The sequence below is a fragment of the Tiliqua scincoides genome, chromosome 7, assembly GCF_035046505.1.
Source record: "Tiliqua scincoides isolate rTilSci1 chromosome 7, rTilSci1.hap2, whole genome shotgun sequence".
Classification (NCBI taxonomy): domain Eukaryota; kingdom Metazoa; phylum Chordata; class Lepidosauria; order Squamata; family Scincidae; genus Tiliqua; species Tiliqua scincoides.
In genome coordinates, this window is record NC_089827.1 from 24,878,395 (window position 1) to 24,899,797 (window position 21,403).

Here is a 21,403-nt window from a genome sequence, read left to right on the forward strand (position 1 = left end):
CCCTATAGGCGAGTATCTATGGTACTTAAGTTCTTCCTTAAGTTACCACACTTTGGGCGCAATCCTAACCAACTTTCCAGCACCGAGGTAAGGGCAATGCAACTCTGAGGTAAGGGAACAAACATTGCCTTATCTTGAGGAGGCCTCCGTGACTGCCCCCCAACTGCAGGATATAGCACATGCCCCACTGGCACAGCAATGCCAGCGCTGGAAAGTTGGTTAGGACTGCGCCCTTTATCACTCACCACTCTCCTCCCACAGCTATAAATACATAGAGGTGAAAAAGACAGATTTATTTAAAAAAACTCAAGCCTGGTCTCAGTAGTCGCCCTTTCTGAAAAAGTTCAGCCTAGTTATCAGCAACTAGACCAATGCTCCATGATTGCTCCTAGCTGTCACAATGCCTTTTTAAAGTTTGAATTTTCAATTTTTTAAAAAATAAAACACAAAATTCAGGCAACTGGAAAACAAAAGGCCACCCACCTTTATCAGGGTAAATAACCTTCCAAAAAAGATGCCTAAAACAGACTACACTAGAGTTGAACTTTGAAGGAAAGCTTGCATAAGAGAAAGTCTTTACATTTCCACCTTTCCTGACATCTTTAAAGTATACTGTTGTTCTAAATCAAGATAATAAGCATCATAGCTTTGATAGGTGACACACTGGATTATTCTCTGTCACAGGGCTTAGGCCTGTGAACATTAACTATGGGGGAAGGGGCACAGACTCAGATTAGATTATATCAGATAAACTTTGTCCACGGATCTGGAATGATCTCTGTGCCACACAAACAACAAGCATTCTTCTGGATAATATTGTGAAAAATTAGTATCAACAAAACCCTTAGGAAAATCTGAATATTTTGCAAGTTAAAAAAATATAGGCTCCTTTCAGTGTGTGTGTTTTGTTGTTTTTGTTTTTATTATGCACAGTTTCTCATGCTTCCTTATTTCTTAATCAGAGAAGTACCAAAATGCTCGCAGACAATGGATGCTATTTGTGCAATGTTAAGAGAAGTGCCTATACAGATCTGACTACAGATATTTTGACAATATACATCAGCAGTCATCAATTAGTGGCCACAAATCAGGGTTCTTATTAGAAAAATTTATATCCCGCCTTTCCCATGCCAAAGCAAATGCCCAAGCAGCTTACAAAGTTACATAATAAAATGTACAATGTATTAGATCTTTAAAAAATATAATACAGAAACCACCTGACTTACACACATTCAAGTTACAAACGGGCTTGGTTGGGGCTTTGAAGCAGTTGCAGCTGTGAAGGCATCAGAACCTGCTTGAAGACCCCTTGCTGGGGCAATGGGGAAGAACAACTCAATTACATTAAACAACACTGAAAATCTGGGATTCCTGGAGGCATGATGGAGGGAGAGGGAGAAGACCACAGTCAGCATGGCCTAGGATGGTTTGGAACAGGGAGAGCTGAGATATTCCAAAGCATAGGGCAGTGGTACTCAAAATTTTCTGGCCCGTGGCTCCCTTGACCCCCATGGCTGTTGGCCATGACTCCCCATCATGTTCCTGAGGGCTGGAAGTGACATCATTAAACAGGAAGTGGCCAGAAATATTAACTATATTAATATTAATTATATTAATCATATCATTAATTAAATGCAGATATTAAAAATATATTATTAATACACAGCAATATACATGCTTTATAAATGATCAGCTGCTGATCACTGTTGGAGACAGGATCCTGGAATAGGTAGATTTTGTCTGGTCCAGTAGGACTCATTTTTTTTAACTTTGTAAGCATACCAATAGAATTGTTTTATCAAATGAAGTGTGTGAACAACCAGACTGACCAACATTACACACACACACACACACACACACACACACCCACCCACCCTGTGGACCCCAATCCAACTAATCATTTCTCCCATTCTCCTTGGATAGGATTGAACCCTTTATTAATTTAATGAAGTTAAAATTTTTCCAGCAGCTGGTGGGGAAATCAAAAATAAACCATGAAAATATATCAGAGCCGATAAGGGTTTGGTTAGGAGGCTGATTTGTCTTCTATACTAGGAGACACGCAGCTCAATCCTATGCATGTCCACTCAGAAGTAAGTCCCATTAGAGTCAATGGGGCTTACTCCCAGGAAAGTGCAGATAGGATTGGGCTGGCAATCACTTCATCAATGCCTGATAAGTATTCCTTTCAAATAGCAAGATTCATCATTTTAAAAATACAGCCTCTCCTTTTCAGTCAAACAAGATTAATAAATCACTTTAAAAACTGTTCCCTTTTTCTGTTCTATAACCTTGTTATACACAGATTTGACTCAACACGAATGGCCACTACTAATGAGAAGGAATGTGCTGATCCCTGGTGAAGGGGAAAAATACATTCCTTTAAAATAACAGTTTAAAAAACTGCTTTTCTTATTGTTGTAGTCATGCAGGCTATTACAGGTATAACCTAATTATCCATGGATTTTTCTATCTCAACACAATGAGAAAGGTCCTTTAAATTAAAAGAAAACAGTCATTTAACAATAGCCTCATTAACGCTGGCTGACAATCCATCAGTCATTCTCTCTCTAGGTACTTAGAACAGCTTCACTCCAAGACCCCTCCCTTCCTCCCTGAGTACTTGAAAGAAAAATAATCACTTTGCTCTGGGTAAAGGGAGGGGGTTGCTGGCTCAAAGTCTTTCTAAGCACCTGGAGAAAGACTGACCGATGGATTGTCTGTTTAATGACTCCATCTTACATCACAAAGGTAAGCAAGGCTGTTTCTAAATTGCCTGGCAAAAAGACATTGTTTTTTAAATGGATTTGCTTTAATGCTATTTTTGCCATCCACTTGAGTTCTGGGAACAGAACCCTCATGAATAATGAGACCCAATCTGTTTGCTCTTCAAAAAGCAAACAGAGAAAATCTAAGATTAAAGTGACTAGAAATTTAGACCAAAAGGAACATTTTATGACAGCATCCTTCCCAGGCTGAAGATAATGGAAAATACATACCACTCTCCACAATGCACTGCTTTTAATACTCCTACAGCAGCTGTAGTCTGTCGTTCAAACCCTTGTCCTATGTGATCTGCGTGGGCTCGTGTCCTGTCTTCAAAAAGCATTTCACGAGGCTCACTAGTACGAGGTAGGTACTGCAGGTTTTTAATTTCATTGGTAGTTCTGTTTAAAAAGAAAACAATCCAGAGACACAGGTCAAATTTCTCCTTAAATTGCTAGCTTCCTTCATCTGGAAGTCTATTAGGATAAAATTGTATGTATGAAAAAGGTGTGTTCAGCAGAAGAGGCACAGATTTAGAATTTTGAGACAGTGATAAAAACAAATTGTTTTCTCACAGTTTTGAAAAAAAAACACATAAGAAAGCATTCAAAAAAAGAAGTACCATCTAAATTAGACTAAAATCTACTTACAAAATCACTATACAGTTATTAGCTTCTTAGTGGTGGCATCCCAACAAGTACTTCCCCTATTGGGAGCTCCCTGTTGAAACAGAACCTTCTTTCATGAAGGTAAGGAGCTGACAAGTTGAACACTCCTCTTGCTCTCAGAGAAAGCTTCTGTTTGCACAGGGGGCTTCTAATTGCAGAAGCACTAGTTGGGATGCCACACTAGGCCTCTACCTCATGGTCAATATATAAACATTAAGAAGTAAACTCTCAAGCTCTGTAACATGTGTGTCAATCTTCTAAAGACTGAATAGCTAGATATTTGCACATGTTAAACTCAGCACATGAATCTTTTACGTAGGACGTTAAAGAACAGAACCCATAAATTTGTCTTAAATATGCTCAAAACGCATAACAAGAATTAAAGAAGAAAAGCTGAGATGAATGCAAGCTGCAGTTTGAGACTTCTCTTGCCATTGGCTGAGCAGCTGAAGTAGAATGTTCCATGAACATTCTTACTATGCAGGATTTAAACTGCCTTAAGAAATGAACTAGAGCAGTGTTTCTCAAACTAGGTGGGTCACGAGCCAATTTCAGGTGTGTCCCCATTCATTTCATTTTTAATATATTAGACTTGATGCTACCATGGCACGTAACTGCATTTGGGGAAATGTTACAGACCTGTACTCTTAACAAGCTACTATGTATAATCTTTTAACAATGATAGTAAACGGGATTTACTCCTAGGTAAGTGTGGGTAGGATTGCAGCCTAGGGCAATTTTGTGAAATTTGTGAAAAATTTTCCTGCTTGATGATGTCACTTCCGGTCATGACATCACTTCCAGTGGGTCCTGACAGATTCTCATTCTAAAAAGTGGGTCCTGGTGCTAAATATGCAAGAACCACTGAACTAGAGTCAGAAACGGCTGTACAAATTCAGATCAATGCAGGGAAGCTACTGAGACAGCAACATTAAGAATGCAGTGATCAACTGCTAGCCTAAGAAAAGTTAGAAGACACCCCCCCCCCACAACAGTTTCAGATTTTTAGGTGCACACATCTTACCCCAGAAGATATCACTGCTTCATTCTACTCCTCTGTATTCTTCAGAGAAGGATGCTGGAATGAATGCTTAGCTTTTTTCTTGTATAGGACACAACAAGATGGGAATCCAGCCCATTCCACACAGTTATAATAGAAGCAAAGCTGTTGTCTTTAGCTCAGTTTTCTACACTTTGATGGAGGAGTGTAGAGGCTGAGCTGCAAATCAAGATTTTTCTAGTTTAAATTTAATCTGTCCCATGAACTTACTAGGCAAGCTACTCTTAGTGTCTGCTTCTCAACAGCAATATGGAAACAATATAATTTGCTTTACAAGGTGGTTGCAACAATTACATCAGTACATAATGCCCACCTGGAGAAGCACAATACAAATGCTCAAAATTAATATGCCAACATTCAACTGACTTAACAGAAAGGCCCTTTTTCTTGCTTATTCTTTTTGAAGTTTTTTCTCCTCTCAAACTTCCTAAGCAATACCTTGACTTTCATCACTTCGCTCTTTCAGCTATTTTCAATTATAACCCCATTTCAAATTTCATCCATGCTTTTCTCTTTTGTCTGATTTCATCCAACCTTCGACAACATTTTTGGTGTTCTTGTGTTAGATTTTGCACGCATTCACATGTGTTATATAGATGTTTACATTTTTCACTGGCCAAAATAAATTTACAAACTAGATAAGGTTATGTTTTAACATTCATCCATGCTCTCTACTTCAAACTCCCACTGACATACAAAAGTGAGAATGACTATGTATCACAATTCTACATGTACACACCCATTTTTAATCACTCAGAAAAATCTCACACACACCATGTTTGGTGTTTCCTAGTCTCTTGTCTATGTTTCCTAGTCTCTTTATAATACAGAGCCTGCTCTGTTAAAACAAATGCAGCTCCTGTCTTCCACTGACAAGGTGGTAGCAGCCAGTGATGATGGACTGAATGCAGGTTCCTACGTGTCTGTTTCAACACTCCTTGCAGTCATGTGCTCACTCTCTAAGCGGCAAGCAGGGCAACCTCTTGCTATCACAAGATAATAATGTATATAACTTCATATATTAACACTAGCCGAATCAGTGAACACACCTTGCAATTCAGCCAATTTCTACCGGCAGAGTCAAGCACACAGCAATCTGCTCTGAAGGGCCTGGGAGAGACTATGCTACCCATAGACAGAAGCAAAAACATGCCATTCTTGCTTGTGAGCTTACAACAGATTCTCCTAATGAAGTCCTTAATTGAGAGGTTTGTTTATTCTTATGCAAAAAAAATTGCTACTTGAGATGTATAGCATTTCTTAAAAGGCAGTGGAGAAAACATGAACTAGCATTAGGACAAAGACAGTAGTCAAGTATTGAACAAGCCAGACATTTCAACATACCTTTTCCTTTTGAAAGGTGACTTTGGCATGTCTGCCACAGGGATCATCTGTTCTCCTGGACGCACCCACATGATGGGACCATCATCACTATCTTTACGACTTTCTAGTTTCAGACTAGAAAGTGTCCCCCATGGCAAAGTACACTAAGAAAAATAGTTAAACACATTATTTTCAACCACTGCCACTTTAAACAACAATCATCTGACAAAATGGAAGTCTTCTTGTAAAATTTGGAAATAGATTTAGACAGAGATAGACAGAGATTTAACTTAATTATGAAACTGAAATTATTGGTACCTTGCTTATTGTATAGAGCCACAACTGCATACTATTAACAAAGTTCTTAAATCATATTCAGGGGCACTCTATAAAAAACTTCAACAGAAATACATTCATGAATTTGACTTACCACAAATGCAGGAGTCCCAATGAATATTTTCATTCCACTACATTCGGCCTCATCTAGTGCTGAACGCAGTATAGACCCAAAAGTTGGTCTTTACACCTATTTTAAAGAGCCCAGGAAACAGCATGGTTTTGCCATGAGAGGCTAGGAAACCCGATTTTTGCATTTTTTATGTATTTAAAGACCTTAAAATTGGGACCCAGGTATCCACAAATTTCAGTATCCGCAGAGTGTCTGTATGTTTCTGGAACAGAACCCCCACAGATACTGAGGTCAGACCTGTACACTGTGTGCTTAAGTTAAAGAGTTCTTGTGCTTTCAGTGTTCATCAAAAATGTGAGTATGACTGGATTGTAATCATTTTCTATTGGCTCTTGAAATATGCATGTAGAATGCAGCTGAATGAACAATAAAATATATTTGCTAAATTTCTTCTCAATTCTTTGCTAACTTTTGCAATTAGATTTTGGAATTAATAACTGCAACCATGAGGATTAGAAATGAGATTTTGTTTTAAGTGAATGCTCAAGATATAAGAAGTAGTAATAGCCCATGCACAAGTACCTCAGAATCATACTGCCCAACTAATCAGCTTCAGAACAGCTGTTTTTCCCCTCTTTTTTTCTTACTTTTAAGAAAGGTGAATCTTCCAGCATATCAAGGAATTCTGGAAAGTAGTCCCCAACTTCCTCATCCACTGCTCCAACCAAGCTGATTTGTCGCATTGGGCCAGCTCTATATGTACCATGGGAATATGTTCTTTTTACCTAAAAAAAGCAATGTACGTAAAATAGTGTTGGTTATTTTGTGCTCTGAACAATTCACAAAACTATTTTAAGCAACAGAAATATACTGTTTTCTAAAATATCTAAGTTGTTAATACAGGAAACCCATGTCATCCGCGAGAATTCCGTTCTCCGTTCAAATTTGCAGATTTTGGGGCCCCTTAAAGTCTCTAAAGGTCCACCTAGGGCCTCTGCAAGCCTCAGAATGGACATTTAGTCTGAAAAATCGCTACTCCCAGTTTTACGAAAAAAACAGAAGTAGAATCTTTAAGCCTCATAAGTGTTCTCAGGCCTGGGGAAACCTCAGACCGTGGTGGGCGCATGCTGCCTCTTCTAGGCTCAGAACACCCAAGGATTCAGAGGGAACTGTGGATAATGAAATCCACAGTTCTGAATCCGCACATGATGCAGGAGGATATGTACTCCTAAGAATCCAAATTTGTGCACTATGCAGCAACTGAGAAATACAGCACACAAAATGCTTTGTAATCACATTATTCTCACAGTACTAGAAGTTTTAAAATTATGAATAATTCATTTAAGATATGACAAATAAAATGCTAGTTCACTATTGGAATTCATATTTAAATCAATGCACATATTCAGATAAAGACTATGAGCAACAACAATACATTAGAAGGCAGCTGTTAAAAGAACTGCCCCTAAAATTGTAAAAAGCCACCTTATATGTGGGAAATAATTGTATTTTTAAATGTTGCTAAAACCTAGTGGGAAAAGAGAATGAAAATGTTTGACCTTACTGAAGAGAGGATTAGGTATACATATAAACAAAGGAAACATCGTACTTTGTTCATGCTGTCAGGCACAATTAATTACAAGAATCAGTATGTCACACTATCATGCCATACTGGAGCAGCAAATCTACTGAATATAGTCTAAAGTAACAAGAAATTTGACTAGAGAGGACTGGAGCAAGGGATGGGCATCCCAATCCTATGCTTCCTGGAGCCAGTTGGAGCAATGGTGTCAAAGCAGCTACTGCTGTATCCAGCAGGTACTTGAAAGCCACTGGGAGTCTCCTCGGGAGAAGGGAACTTTTGTTCCCTTCCCCTGGGGAAAGCTCCTAGCCCTACAATACGGCTTCTCAAGTGTACACCAGCTATTTTGCCAGTACAGACTTGAAAGACTCTGTGTTGGGTTTCTCAGCCCAATATAGAGTTTAGGATACAGCAGAACAGAGCTCTGCTGGTCCCACCCCCTCCCACTCCAGTTCCTCCCCCTGCTCTGCCCTTGTACTGCCCTCCCCCCACGCTCCAGAGGCCACACTGCCATCCGGCAGTTTAACTTACCCCCGGCGGCAGCACGTCCTCCTGTTGGCACTGGGCCCAGCAGCTGACTGGCATAGGCTGCACCAGTGCTCCCTACTGTCCTGGTGCTGTAAATGTACTTTATGGCATGTTTACAGCACTGAGTGCTGGCGCCAGGGCTCAGCACCAGCACTGGGAGGGTTCAGGATTGGGCCTTACGAGTAACTGAATGGCATATATAAACTAACAAGTCATACTTTTCCTATTAAGAAAAGAAAAGCAGTGAATGCTATTTCCACAAACGCTATGGTCAGTTCAAACACAACGTGAAACTATAGCTTAGGGCTGTGGGAACAAGCCTATGGGCGTCTGGGGTCACATACTCTTCCACCTTTCTCTTTTCCCATTTATATGAGAGAAATCCTGCTTTCACTTTAAGAATACCACAGTTTCCCATTACATAAGAACTCAAGGAATTATATTAACTCTTATACTTCAAGTTATCAGATGTGATGAGCAAAGGCTGCAGAAAATAATGGTTTCCTTTCAAAGCTCCAAAAGATAGCAGGAAGGGCAGTTTTGTTTAAAATTTGTTCCAAAAGGAGAAACTAAAAGGGGAGTTAAGCAGCCCTAAAGGGTACATAAGAGCCAGCTCCTAGCCAGTGTGTGTGGAAGGTTGGTGTTGGAAGCAAACTGATGTATCACTGTGTGACTGCACTGCTGGAGAGAAACATGGCTATTAAAGTTACAGAAATGGCAAGAAAGTTTTTCCAGAAGGTAACTGACAAAGATTTCTTGGGACTAAGCTCTGCCACTTACTGCTGTCTCAATTCCTTTGCCAACATCTTTGAACACCTCACTGAGTTCTCAGCCATCGACATCAGTAGCCACTCCCACTTCCAGTAGCCTCCTTCCTCCCCCTACACCATGTTGGGCAAGCAGAAGTCACCAGTTGTCAGCTCGTGCATTAAATGACTTTTCCCCTAACCCGGGCCAATCCCATTGTTTCCTTTGGGGAAGCCAGTTTTCATTTGCAGGCTTTTGATATATATGCGGTTTTCCAAGAACATAACCCCGGCATAAAGTGAGAACTGCAAGTACATTTAAAAATAAACAATAAAACATTATGGCCTTTCCATTCATCCAGTCTTTATATTCAGTCAAATATAAACAATAGCCATGCAGACTAGGAAAAAAGGTTCAGTAGTGATTTTAAGTGCTGCTATTTTTGAAAAAAGGAAGTAGTAAGCTAGGAATACAGACATATGTAACAAACTATGATTTTTCCACCAAGGAATTTCTTTTTAGACAAAGCTTTCAAGCAACATAAAGTACACTTGTGGAAAAGCATAGTTGTAACTGAATTCAAACTAAGGCCCAAAACAGATACCAGAGCAGATGCAGTTCATGTTCCCAGCTCTCCTGCATGTACATGTGCACAGTCCATCCCCAGTTTTTCCAACAGATAAAAACTAAACATTCACTTGACCAGCGAACTATATGAACACTGGCACCCAAATAAAATGCATAGCTGTTTCTTTCACAATGCAGATCCCTTATAGTGGTCCCTAACTTTTTCAACTGGCGGCTCCCTTGACCTACTGGGCCATTGGTCGCAGCCAAGATAATGAGTCTCAGCAAGGAAGTGCTGGAGCTGAATCATCCTCACACATTAGTACACCATAACCAAGAATAGCAAACTAGAGACTGACTTGACAATGCAGTACAGTGGGATCAAGGGAGGGTTCCTTCAACAGAAAGTTGACAATTAAGGACTTGAAGCAAGTTTGCATCATACAAACATTAATCACTCCCCCTACCCACTCCAACCCTCTCACTGCTTTTATTTAGCAAGGACAGGCAATTATTGAGGGTGCACATGGATAACCTTGCACTACAAGAATCCTGTCAACATCCTCCAGCTGCACAAGCAGAAAAGAATTCATAACCGCAAAACAAGTGGGTACCAAAGGTAGCTTGACAAGACCTGAAAACGTGGAATCCAAGACTTGACAATGGAGAGTGACTTTTATCTGTGAATGGTTTTGCAAATGGGTCGCAGTGGACAACTGACAATTAACCTCTAGATTTAGTAATTACCCAGTTTATTTATTGAAAATATTTTCTACAAAAGGACATTCAAGACATAGAACCTAATACATTATACATAATAGATGAAAGAAATAATTAATTCCACAAAAGTGATAAATGAAAAATTTTCTACTACTATTATAGTCTTCCCTAAAGAAAGTGTTCTATTTCCAAAAATATATTGTTTTTTTAAATAAAGTTATTTATGGTTCAATCTTATAGAGCCAGGTGGTACTGGAACGCAAGTTCTGCTGGTGCAGACTGCCATAAAGCAGTCAACACCAGCTTTAAAAGGCCCTCTGGCAAGCTGTCTGGGTGCTGGCCTGGAAGGCTAGTGCCTTCTCACCGGCACCAATGGATTCCTAGTCTCTTGCCAGGCAGGAGCAGGTTGAGGAAGAGGGTGGAAGGAGAAAGGGCATTAATAGCGAAGCTTTGGAGGGGATGGATCCAGCATCAATGGCATGTGTCGGATCCTATCCTCCTTTTCTGAAACCTCCCTAACCCCTTTCGATCTTCAGACTTGCACGAGCAAAGTTGCTAGCACAGGCCTGAGGAAGCTCATTGAGGAGCAGGAGGCTTACAGAGGTGTAAGGGAATTTAAATCCTCTTTTGCCTCCAAAGCCTCCTGATCCACCCCTTTCCCTCCACTGGATACAGTGTGCTTGTTTTTAGCTTGGCTACATGGGGTGGAGGGTTAGGATGGGATTGGGCTGTTAGGAACAAAGGATATACTATCAGTCCAAATGAGTAGTTTGAAAGTTGTAATTTACTTCCTTCATGTAATTATCCCTATAAAACAAAAAAATAGTATTTTCATCATAATAAAATCTATGCAACAATTTTTAATACCTTTGTTTTCTCTTAGCATCTGGTGTCTAGCATCAAGTACTGTCAGTTTTCTTTATATGCAAATTTGCTATTAGTGAATTCACTTACTCACAAGGGGCAGAACTGCTATCTTCTCTCATTATCTGCATCTTGTTATCCGCATCTTGTTATCCGCTACGCAGAGACCTTCTGGAAGCTGCAGGGTCCTTCAGAATGGCACAAGTGACCAGAACAGACCCCTTTAAAATGGCCAATGGATGCTTCCACTGGTCATATTAAGGGGTTTGCGCTGGATGCAAGCATCATTTGGAAGGTCCCTGCAGCTTTTAGAAGGTATCTACAGCATACAGAGATATTTTGGCACTTCCTGCTGTATTCTGCTGGCTTCCTGAGGGTCTCTGCTGGATTGTTCTGATGGTACCCTTGTACCTAACCCACTGATCCTATGGGATCAATGATTTGTTATCCTCACATTCGCTATCTGCTAGGGTTTCCAAGAACATAAACCTAGCAGATAATGAGAACCGACTATATTCCAACACAAATAATTTCTAATACATATAAAGCACTGATTAAAAAAAACAAAACTAAATCCATGTCAAGTACAGTTCTATGCACACTTACCACAGAATTAAGGCCCATGGATTTGGCTCCAAGAATAAGTCCATGATTTTTTTTCCTAATCAAATGTTTTAGCTCAACTATTTTTGGCTACTGGAAAACTCTGAGACATTTATTCAGTATGCAGAATGAGCAACAGGATACTTCTTGTTTTAAAATAGTTTTATATGAGTCACATACACCAAATCAGATCCTAATCTATTTAAAGCACGAGAAAATTTACTAGAAAAGTCACATTATTTTTCAGCAACCTATAAACCATCCATTGTGTAGACCAGTGTTCCTCAAACTGTGGGTCGGGACCCATTAGGTGGGTCATGGGCCAATTTCAGGTAGGGCTCCACTCAATTCAATATTTTTTTGGTAATCTATTAGACTTGTTGCTACCATGGTAAGTGACTGCATTTGAGGAAATGTTACAGACCTGTACTTTTAACAGGCTACGATATTCATGCATTTAACAATAATAGTCAATAGAACTTACTCCTGGGTAAGTGTGGGCAGGGCTGCAGCCAAGGATTGCTAAAAATTTTCCTACTTGATGATGTCACTTCCGGTCATGACACCACTTCCGGTGGGTCTTGATAGATTCTCATTCTAAAAAAATGGGTCCCAGTGCTAAATGTGTGAGAACCACTGGTGCAGACAAACAGTGAAAAAAGACAAACACTGTGATGATTACATTCACCAAAATTAACTACCAAACACTTATAAAAAGTCATCTGTATAGAAGGTTCAGATAATGGCCCAGTGAAGAGAATGCCAGATTGACCTTCTTTGTTGCAGGAATGTAATCTGATAACACATGGGGCAGACCTAGCTTAATCCAGGAGGTGTATTTGGATAGTGAGCTTTATTTAACAAAAAAAAAAGAAGAGGAAGAGGAAGAATAGCTGAAGAGCACTGATCTTTCCAGTATATCTTTTCAACACAGTATAAGTCTTTTGGCTATAGTGAGGACACAAAACAACAAGTTTCGGGTGTCCTGCAGATATCCTCCCATTTTACAAAAGCTAATTCAGAAGAATATACACAATTGTGAACTTGGCCCTGCTGCCGCCCAGGTCCTGGACTGCAAAATGCTGCCCCCACATAAAAAAGTCACTTTCGGTTTTCAGCATTTTGAAGGTCTCAGAAGGCCTTCTGAGGGCCAGGGAGGCCACATGCATTTGCCCCCCCCACCCCTCTCCAGGCACACCAGTAAATATACGTATCTACAGATATCAAAGTTTGTTGTAAAACACAATTCTTTGGTATTCCAGTCTTCTTTAATGGACAGAAGACCTTTTAACCCTATCAGCATTTGAACATATGGTTTATAAAAGAATGGATATATTCTTGGATATTTGGAAGGATACTAAAAAAAGATTAATGCATATATGGCTTAATATATGGCTTATAATATCTATTTTACAGATTGCTGTGAGTCTGGATGTTTGTCTTGCATATTATTTTTATATATTGACATAAAGACAGAAAAAATACGCAGGAAACACCAAATAGATAAATTATTTCACAATATTGGAACAGACATGGACAAATTGGAATAGCATGCTAGGTTGATGTCTTGAATAAATGTGTCAGATTATAGTACAGGCGTGCACCACTTAACCTTCAGTTTAAAGATGGACCACATATAAGATGGTGGTTAAAGCACAACAAAGAGGCTCTTAAGGCAATCAGGTCTCCCATAGCCTACAGCAGACTGTTTACACAACAAAGAGGTTCTTAATAAAAAGAAGAGACAATCAGACTCCTGTAGCCTGTGCAGCCAGTGAGTATCTGGCAGGGAGTGCCTGTTTACAGAACAAAGGCACTAGACTGGGCTAAATGTTCACTTAACAATCTAATCTCGTAACAATGGGAATCAGAGAACATATCCCGATCGTTAAGTGATGCACACCTGTACTTAAAATTAACATATGCTGAGGATTTGCACATTTTTATTTTATTTATAAATATATTAAAATAAATTATGTTTAACTTTCTGGGTTTTTTTAATTTGAAAATTTATGTTTATTAACCCTCCATTTTGTATTTTCATAACTTAAGACACATAATTTGAATCAAGAGAAACTTGATCAACAAAGGATTCATTAAGAGCACCAATAACATTAACAAGATGTTATAATCCAAAACAATTATTTCTAAACTCTCCTGCCATAAAATTTAAAAAACTTAAAATAAAACAAACACACAGAAGCTGTAAGAGAGACTTTATTGAAAAACACAATTAGTACCAATGCAGTTTTGAGTGCTAAGTTCTTTTTCAGGAGATAGAACAGGAATCTCTCAGCAGCAGTAAGAGTTCAATACTATTCTGCAAGCTATCACTGCAACCCTGCTGGGGCTTAGCCTCTAACCACCGGTTACCCCATACAAGCCTACAGTGGATGGCCACTAAAAGTGGAAGAATTAAAAAGCTGCTATCACCACCCCTCAAGTCCGAAATGTAAAAATTTCAAGCCTGACCAAAATCTGAAAATTATCTTATGAAATAGTCCCTTTTAGAATGGTGTGCAAAATAATTTTTTTAAGCAGTTTAAAATAATCTTGTCAAATAGCCAATTCTGCAAGCCTCACAGACCCAAAAATCAAATGTTAGCAACAAGATAGTTGCTTACTCCTGGGTAATGGTGAATAGGACTGCAGCCTTTGCAATTTTTTTTTAAACAGATCCCCAACTACTTAGTAAGGCATGGTGACCTTTGACCCCAGACAGCTTGGTGTTAAGAAAGAATCATTTTTAGGAGAAGCTGGCTGAAGCCTCAGCTCAGGGTGTTTACACTTTGTAGCTCAAGAGATAGCAGATGCTAGGCAGCTACTGAAGAGGAATGAGCTCTTATCCTTGACAAGGGATAAGGGCATTTACTGATTTATGCTTACTAGGAAAACTCTGTAACTATACTCTTATGCTTTTAGAGCAAAAGCATACATATGTAATATGGAAACTAAGTGATCCCTTTATGCTAAACCGTACCCAAGGTAACTGGTCACAATAGTTAGAAGCCAAAATGCTTGTTTTTAGTAAAGCTTTTAAAACCCTCTTTAATAAAAGCAACCAAAAGCTGCTTTGCTGTGTTCCAGAAAACCTTGGCTTTGCAAACTGGGCCCCATGGTGTTTACGTTAAGCAACAGGTGTAAAGATAACACTAGGCAACTGTATCAGGCCACCCTAATTAGGATGAGTCTGAAGGGGATGTATGCCAAGAAATGGTTTATTATCTGTGATTTATCTTGCTTTCTACCTAAGCTTGAATATTTGTATCATACTGCACTCTACCGGCGCCCAGAAACTTTTTACTTGTCTGAGTTTAAAGATGAAATCCCACCTATTTCCATCTTTAATGCAAATGAAACCTGAAATGTACCTATCAGGTATGGTGTGCCTTATCTGTATCCTATTAGGAGTTAGCCCCATCTCTGATGTCAAATTTCAGCCAATGGGAAGTCTAGATTTTGGGACAAAGAGCCAAAAGGTTGGAATCCATATTGGGAATTGCTCACATGCTTTGGACACTAGTCCTGTGAGATGACCATTGCTTGCAATGAAATAAAAAAAGCCTGCAAACCTTCACTCCTGTGTACCGAGTTATTCTTGAGTTGCCTTATCAACCTTGCAACACTTAGGAGTGTTCTCCTTTATTTTAAATCAGTGTTTCTCAAACTGTGGGTCAGGACCCACCAGGGTCGCAAGCCAAATTCAGGTGGGTCCCCATTAATTACAATATTTTATTTTTAATATATTATACTTGATGCTGCTGTAGTATGTGACTGCATTTGGGGAAATGTTACAGACCTGTACTTTAAACAAATTATTATGTATATTCTTTTAACAATGATAATAAATGGGACTTACTCCTGGGTAAGTGAGGGTAGGATTGCAGCCTTAGATTGTTAACAATTTTCCTTCTTGATGATGTCACTTCCGGTCATAACATCACTTCTGGTGGGTCCTGACAGATTCTCATTCTAAATAGCAGGTCCTGGTGCTAAATGTATGAGAACCACTGTTTTAAATAAATTCTTAAACTTATACTTATTGTATGATTTGATTTTGTCATATGTGGAGTGTTACAAATTTTCCTGCTTGATGACGTCACTTCCAGAAGGTCCTAACAGACCGTCATTCTAAAATGTGGGTCCTTGTGCTAAAATGTTTGAGAACCACTGGGTTAGGCTGATAGTGACTGGCCCAAAGTCACTCAGGAAGCTTCATGGCTGAGTGGGATCTTGAACTGGGACCTCTCAAGTCTAAGTTCAACTCCAGAACCACTACAACATCATCGCTCACCATTAAAGAACACAACTAAAAGGTCAAAGAGTTGGGAAGCTTGTAACAATTCATGCATGCTTTCTATTTTCAGAAGTTCATGAAGCTCCTCAATGTGAAAGTTCAGAATCAAAATTTATGCATCTCATAGACACCAACTGCCATAAGACACTGGTTCTCACTTTTCGGGAGTTTTACTCCCAAAGTCTTTGCAGGGGAGAGGGCCAGGATCGCGTTGCTAAGGGGGGACAAAGGGGAGTGCTTTTACTCACTGTGGGCTGCTGCAGACTCCAGAAAGTGTGGGGAGCCGCACGCAGCCCCCCCCCCCCCCCCGCTGAGGTCCCCAATGCTTAGAATGGTGGAAAAAAGCAATCTTTTTCCAGTTTTGCAATCGCAACCAGGAAGTTATTTCCAATTGCTTTTTTTCACCATTCTAATCATCAGGGAGCCCTGGGGAGCCGCATGGGGCTCCCCACACCTCCTGGAGCCTACAGCAGTCTGCAGTAAGTAAAAACACCCCACGATCCTAGAGATTGCCTCTCCCCTTCCGCCACCCCTTAAAGGAATTGGGGGACCTTTACACGAACTCGTGGGTCGTAACCCACCAGTTTGAGTACCCACCACCATAAGAGAAATAAATGCAAATTATGCTTGTTTTTCCAAGGTTAAAGGGTAAAACAACTAAAATCAGGAAATACAGGTTCAGGACAGTCAATTCTGTCTCTAGAATTCTTTAAGCCCAATCCTATGCACATTTGATGCAAGATCCCCTGTAGGTTCAGTATGCAAACTCCTGATGCCCATTAGGGGATTCACCTAGCATAAAAAGTACTGGCAGCAGTAATAGTGACCAATGTGACATCAGGTAGCAGGCACAGAATGCAAAGTGGGCCAAGTGTGGGACTTTGCTGTAGGGCTCTCATTAACTCAGCAGCAGCACTGAACTGCACAGAACTACAGCCTTACCACATATGAAAATACAATGAACTCTTGAACAGTATTATGAGATGTAAATGAGTATCGACATTTACGGCTATTCAACTACCTGGCAGGACTATTTTCTAAGCTTCCCCAAAGTTCTCATGGCAAGGTACAATTTATTTTTTAAATTAAAACTTAAGGCACATTTCACTCTTACAAATTCTAAAGTTTTAGGTTATAAGTGATTGCATGGTTATATCTCTACTGCCACATACACTCAGAGGGTCTGCCTACTTGATTTTTGTGCAAGTCACTGTTTTAGATACACCACCTTTGACAGTGGGCAATTCTGATGCAGAGAAGTGACATCACCAATATTATTATATTACACCAGCACATCCCAAACTTGCCCAGCCAGCAACATCCCTGTCGAGCTCTGGATACAGAAGTAAGTGCCAATGATGCGCAATGTGTCAATATCATCGGCACTTATGTCCAGGTTGGCGCCTGGAAAAAGATAAAACTGCACTGTAGCACATCGCATTGGACTTGCACTGCTGAGTGGCTCAGCCAGCACAAGTCCCATAACACCCCCAGACATGTGTCAACGACACTCCATCTGGGAACCTTTGTATTATATTCTAAGCAACATTACCAAAGTGCCATCTCCCTTATGAACTGGAAACAGCCAAAGTTCAATCAATGTATCATTCAGAGATGCAGGAGGTACCCTGTGCTGTGAATGGATACTAGGCTCATAGAAGCCTTAGATTATTCAATTTTAAGGCACATTAATGGGCCCCAGAGCATAGTTTGAGTATTATTGTTGTAGAAACTGAAAACACCATCTGTTCCTCAAAAAGGCTGTATATAGGAGAGAAGCATTTGATTCCATTACTATTGCACTATTAGAGTTGTAATTCACCTATTTTAACACTTTTAATTTATAAAGAAATAGACAAGTGTATACATGATTTGAAACTATTAGATTTTTAGAAATTAAAAGAATCCTCTTACCTGAGCGTGAAAATTTGACATAGTTGTCGTTTCTATATCTTTCTTTCCCAAAATCTCCATTTTCACTGGTGAATTGGGAAAATTAAATGAAAAATAGTCTAAAAAGTCAGGTAAGTATGTAGCTGCCCCATGAACAATACCCATTACGTAGTAAGCTGCGCAGTTCTCATTTTCACTAAAAACCAGGCCTACAAATTCTTCTGCAAATCTCTCCATCTCCACAGGAGACAACTGGGAGAGTTCATCACTGTAGGCATGGATAACTGAAGCACCTCCATTAGGCTGGTGCTCAATATGAATGAACTGTTTGAACTCCAACGTGTCCAACCTTTTGAGTTTATTCTGAACCCGTGGCTCCTTTAACGAGACAAATGGAAACTCACTGTTCTCTGGTATCTTGTATTCAGAGTTGTTCTTGGGATCCAGATTTTTTCCATTGAAATCCTTAAGATGATTATCAATGATGCCTTTGGAGTCTTGATCCTCAATATCAGAAAGCAATCCTGAGCAAATGGTCTGAATAGATTTACTGTACATTTTTGGACGCTTCCTTTTCTCACACTCTTTGTGTTTCTTTTTCTTTTTCTTCTTTACTTTTTTAATCTGTAGATCTTCTGCATTACTTTTTGGTTTCTCTTTCACACCTGTTAAAAATGAAGGGTTTTTTTTTAAACACAAATGTCTATAAAGAGACATTGAAAGAAGAGAATGAAAAACTCTCTTATAAAAGATAATAGAAATCTAAACTCTGCTGACAATTAAACACACAGCATTCTATACCAGTGGCTCCCAAACATTTCAGCACTTTTAAAAAAATGACACCACCACAGTGGTTCTCAACCTGGGTTCCATGAGACCCTGAGAAACGTTCTATGATGTCTCAGAAAAAAAGATGATTGTCTTCTATTTCACTGCATCTCGCTCCAGCATCTCACTGACGGAGTGCTCCTCCATCAACCACCAAAGAGAGTGGAGAACACATACCCGCAGCCATAGCCAACATTTTGCCAAGCGAGTGCTCTCTCATGATCAACCAAAAATAGCAGAGAATGGACTGCCAGTAGCTGACACTGAAGTGACCCCTGCAACTGTGAGCAGTCCATTCTCCACGCTCTCTGGTAGTTTGTGGGAAGCACTCGCTCAGCAAGATGCTTCCCCAAGGACCACCTAACAGGGTGGAAAACAGACTGCCCACAGCCGGCACTTCTTGACGGACTACCAAATTTAATTTTTTTCCTGTGCAGTGGGCTGCAAGTGGTCCACAACAATTACAAATTTTGCCTCAGTGGTCCATGGGCTTCTAAAGTTCAGGAACCACTGCTCTGTCAGGATCCACTAAGCTTTATGAGACAAAAAAAAGTTTCACTAAACCAGCCACTCAAACCTGTTTTTATCTTTTTTACTTTGGTAGGGGGCACATCCTGGAGCATTTGTTGAGGTCTACGTTCATTGGATTGGGACCATTCTGGTGGCCTTGCAGTTCCCTTTGTTTGGTCTTTGATAAGAGATGAGGCACATTTGGTTACTTCCAAGTAAACACACATGAGCAGCTCAATTTCACTTTCCATATGGCTCAATAGTTTTTTTCTTATCAGCTTAAGGAGGGATTTGGAGCATTTCTGGGGCCTGTGTTCAAAGGGTTGCGATCAGTCTGGTGGTGGTGTGTTCCTCTCAGTTTGCCCTTTGAAATGGACAGAGACAAATTTGCCTACTCATAAGTAAGCATACATACTGCTCAGTTTCACTGTTCATGGGGTTCAATACATTTTCCTTGTCAGTTTCACTTTCACAACCCACCAACAAATCAGGTCATGACCCACTGGTGGGCTGCAACCCACACTTCAAGAAACACTGGTCTACAAAATAATTGATGTAGTATCCTGAATGAAGTTAGGTGTAAAATTATTAGGGCAGCCAAGCAACTAAATATTGAGTTGAACACCTGGCTTTTAGACTGAAAAAATCTACACATTGGCAAATCAAGTGCTTGTCGTGCTCTGGATTTGCACTGAACTTTCATGATGTCATTTCTACTAAATTGAGTAGGACACAACTTGCAAGTTCTATAAAACAAACACTGCAGGTTACATTTTCAGCTGTACAGGTGTGCGCCCCTTAACGAACTTTCGGCCAGCATCAGGTCGCATATGTGATGGCTGCCACTGGTCAGGAGGTTGCACCCCACAAGCCTCCAAAGCTGAGGGGAGCTCTGCTCCCCTCAACTCCAGAGGCTTTTCTAAGCCTCCCAGAGGCTTCCTCTTGCCTTCGGAGGCTTCGCATAGCGTCAAGCCCTGCTTGACAACTGGGATGCCGGTCTGCATCCTTGTCGTTAAGCAGTGCACGACTGTACACCTAAAATGGTATGAGTGAAATGGCGCTTTGAGGGCACTGAAAAGAGAGAGATTTGAGACCCTACTTCAAAAGACAGATTGTGTGTATGTGTAACAAGGATTACAAATCAACTGCCAAAATATACTCCACAAGTATTTGTTTCTATCTGAGAAAGGATCTGTGAGATTTATGGGAAGATAAAAGGAAACAAAAAATTTTAAGGAAGTCCTCTGGTTCCTCCAATAAGGATGAAATACATACAGGTTCTTAGAGAAAAGAGGTGCATTGTGTTGACTCTCTTTGGGAGTGGGACAGGAGAATGAAGAGTATCCTTAAGCAGTGACCCCTTCTATACCGCTGGGAGCATATAATGCTACCAATTACTGTGGGATCACCTCTTTTTATAAATTGGTAATACACCTCTCTCTTTAATCAAACAATTATAAATCGCTGTCTGCTTCTGGATTAATACAAGGAGAAACTAATTAGCAACAGAACAACGGCTGAACCCAGTGGTTCCCAAACTGGAGCCATGACTCCCCAGAAGACACAGAAACCAGCCAGGGGAGCTGTGGAATCCTCACGAAAAACCTGCTGTCTGATACAATGTATAGGATTGTAGACCTAATGGGGAGTTGTGGCCAAAGGGCCAGTTCCCAACTGAAAAAGTTTGGGAACCACTGGTTGAATCCTATTTACCTCACTGTTTTCAACTCCCCCTTTCCTTCAGATAAAAATCAGCAGGAAACGCCCACTATAACTCTTGTTCAATAAATTCACTTAACAAAGTATCTCAAGGACCCTGAACGGATACTAGTAAAATTACAGAAGAAACACATCACTTCTAACAGAATCATTAACTAATTCAAATTCATTCATTAATTCAATTTTTTTTAAGTCTCTTGTGAAACTAAGTAAAAAAATTGTGTTAGAAATTCAGATCATAAATACTAAACATACTTGGAGTAAAACAGATGAAAAAGGAAGTAGGAGGCAAAGTGGAGTTTCCTTCCAATTAAATCAT

The 21,403-nt window shown here is 39.9% G+C and overlaps 1 protein-coding gene across 1 annotated transcript in view; it reads right to left on the bottom strand.

The window, feature by feature from the left end:
- Window positions 1-21,403, bottom strand: part of RSBN1L (round spermatid basic protein 1 like) — a 54,754-nt gene that overhangs the window by 4,386 nt on the left and 28,965 nt on the right. Inside the window, exons 3-6 of the mRNA XM_066633802.1 lie at window positions 18,049-18,692; window positions 6,874-7,011; window positions 5,839-5,981; window positions 3,000-3,167 (exon numbers count right to left, since the gene is read on the bottom strand). Coding sequence (XP_066489899.1) covers window positions 3,000-3,167; window positions 5,839-5,981; window positions 6,874-7,011; window positions 18,049-18,692 — 1,093 coding nt within the window. The remainder of the gene's footprint in view (window positions 1-2,999; window positions 3,168-5,838; window positions 5,982-6,873; window positions 7,012-18,048; window positions 18,693-21,403) is intronic.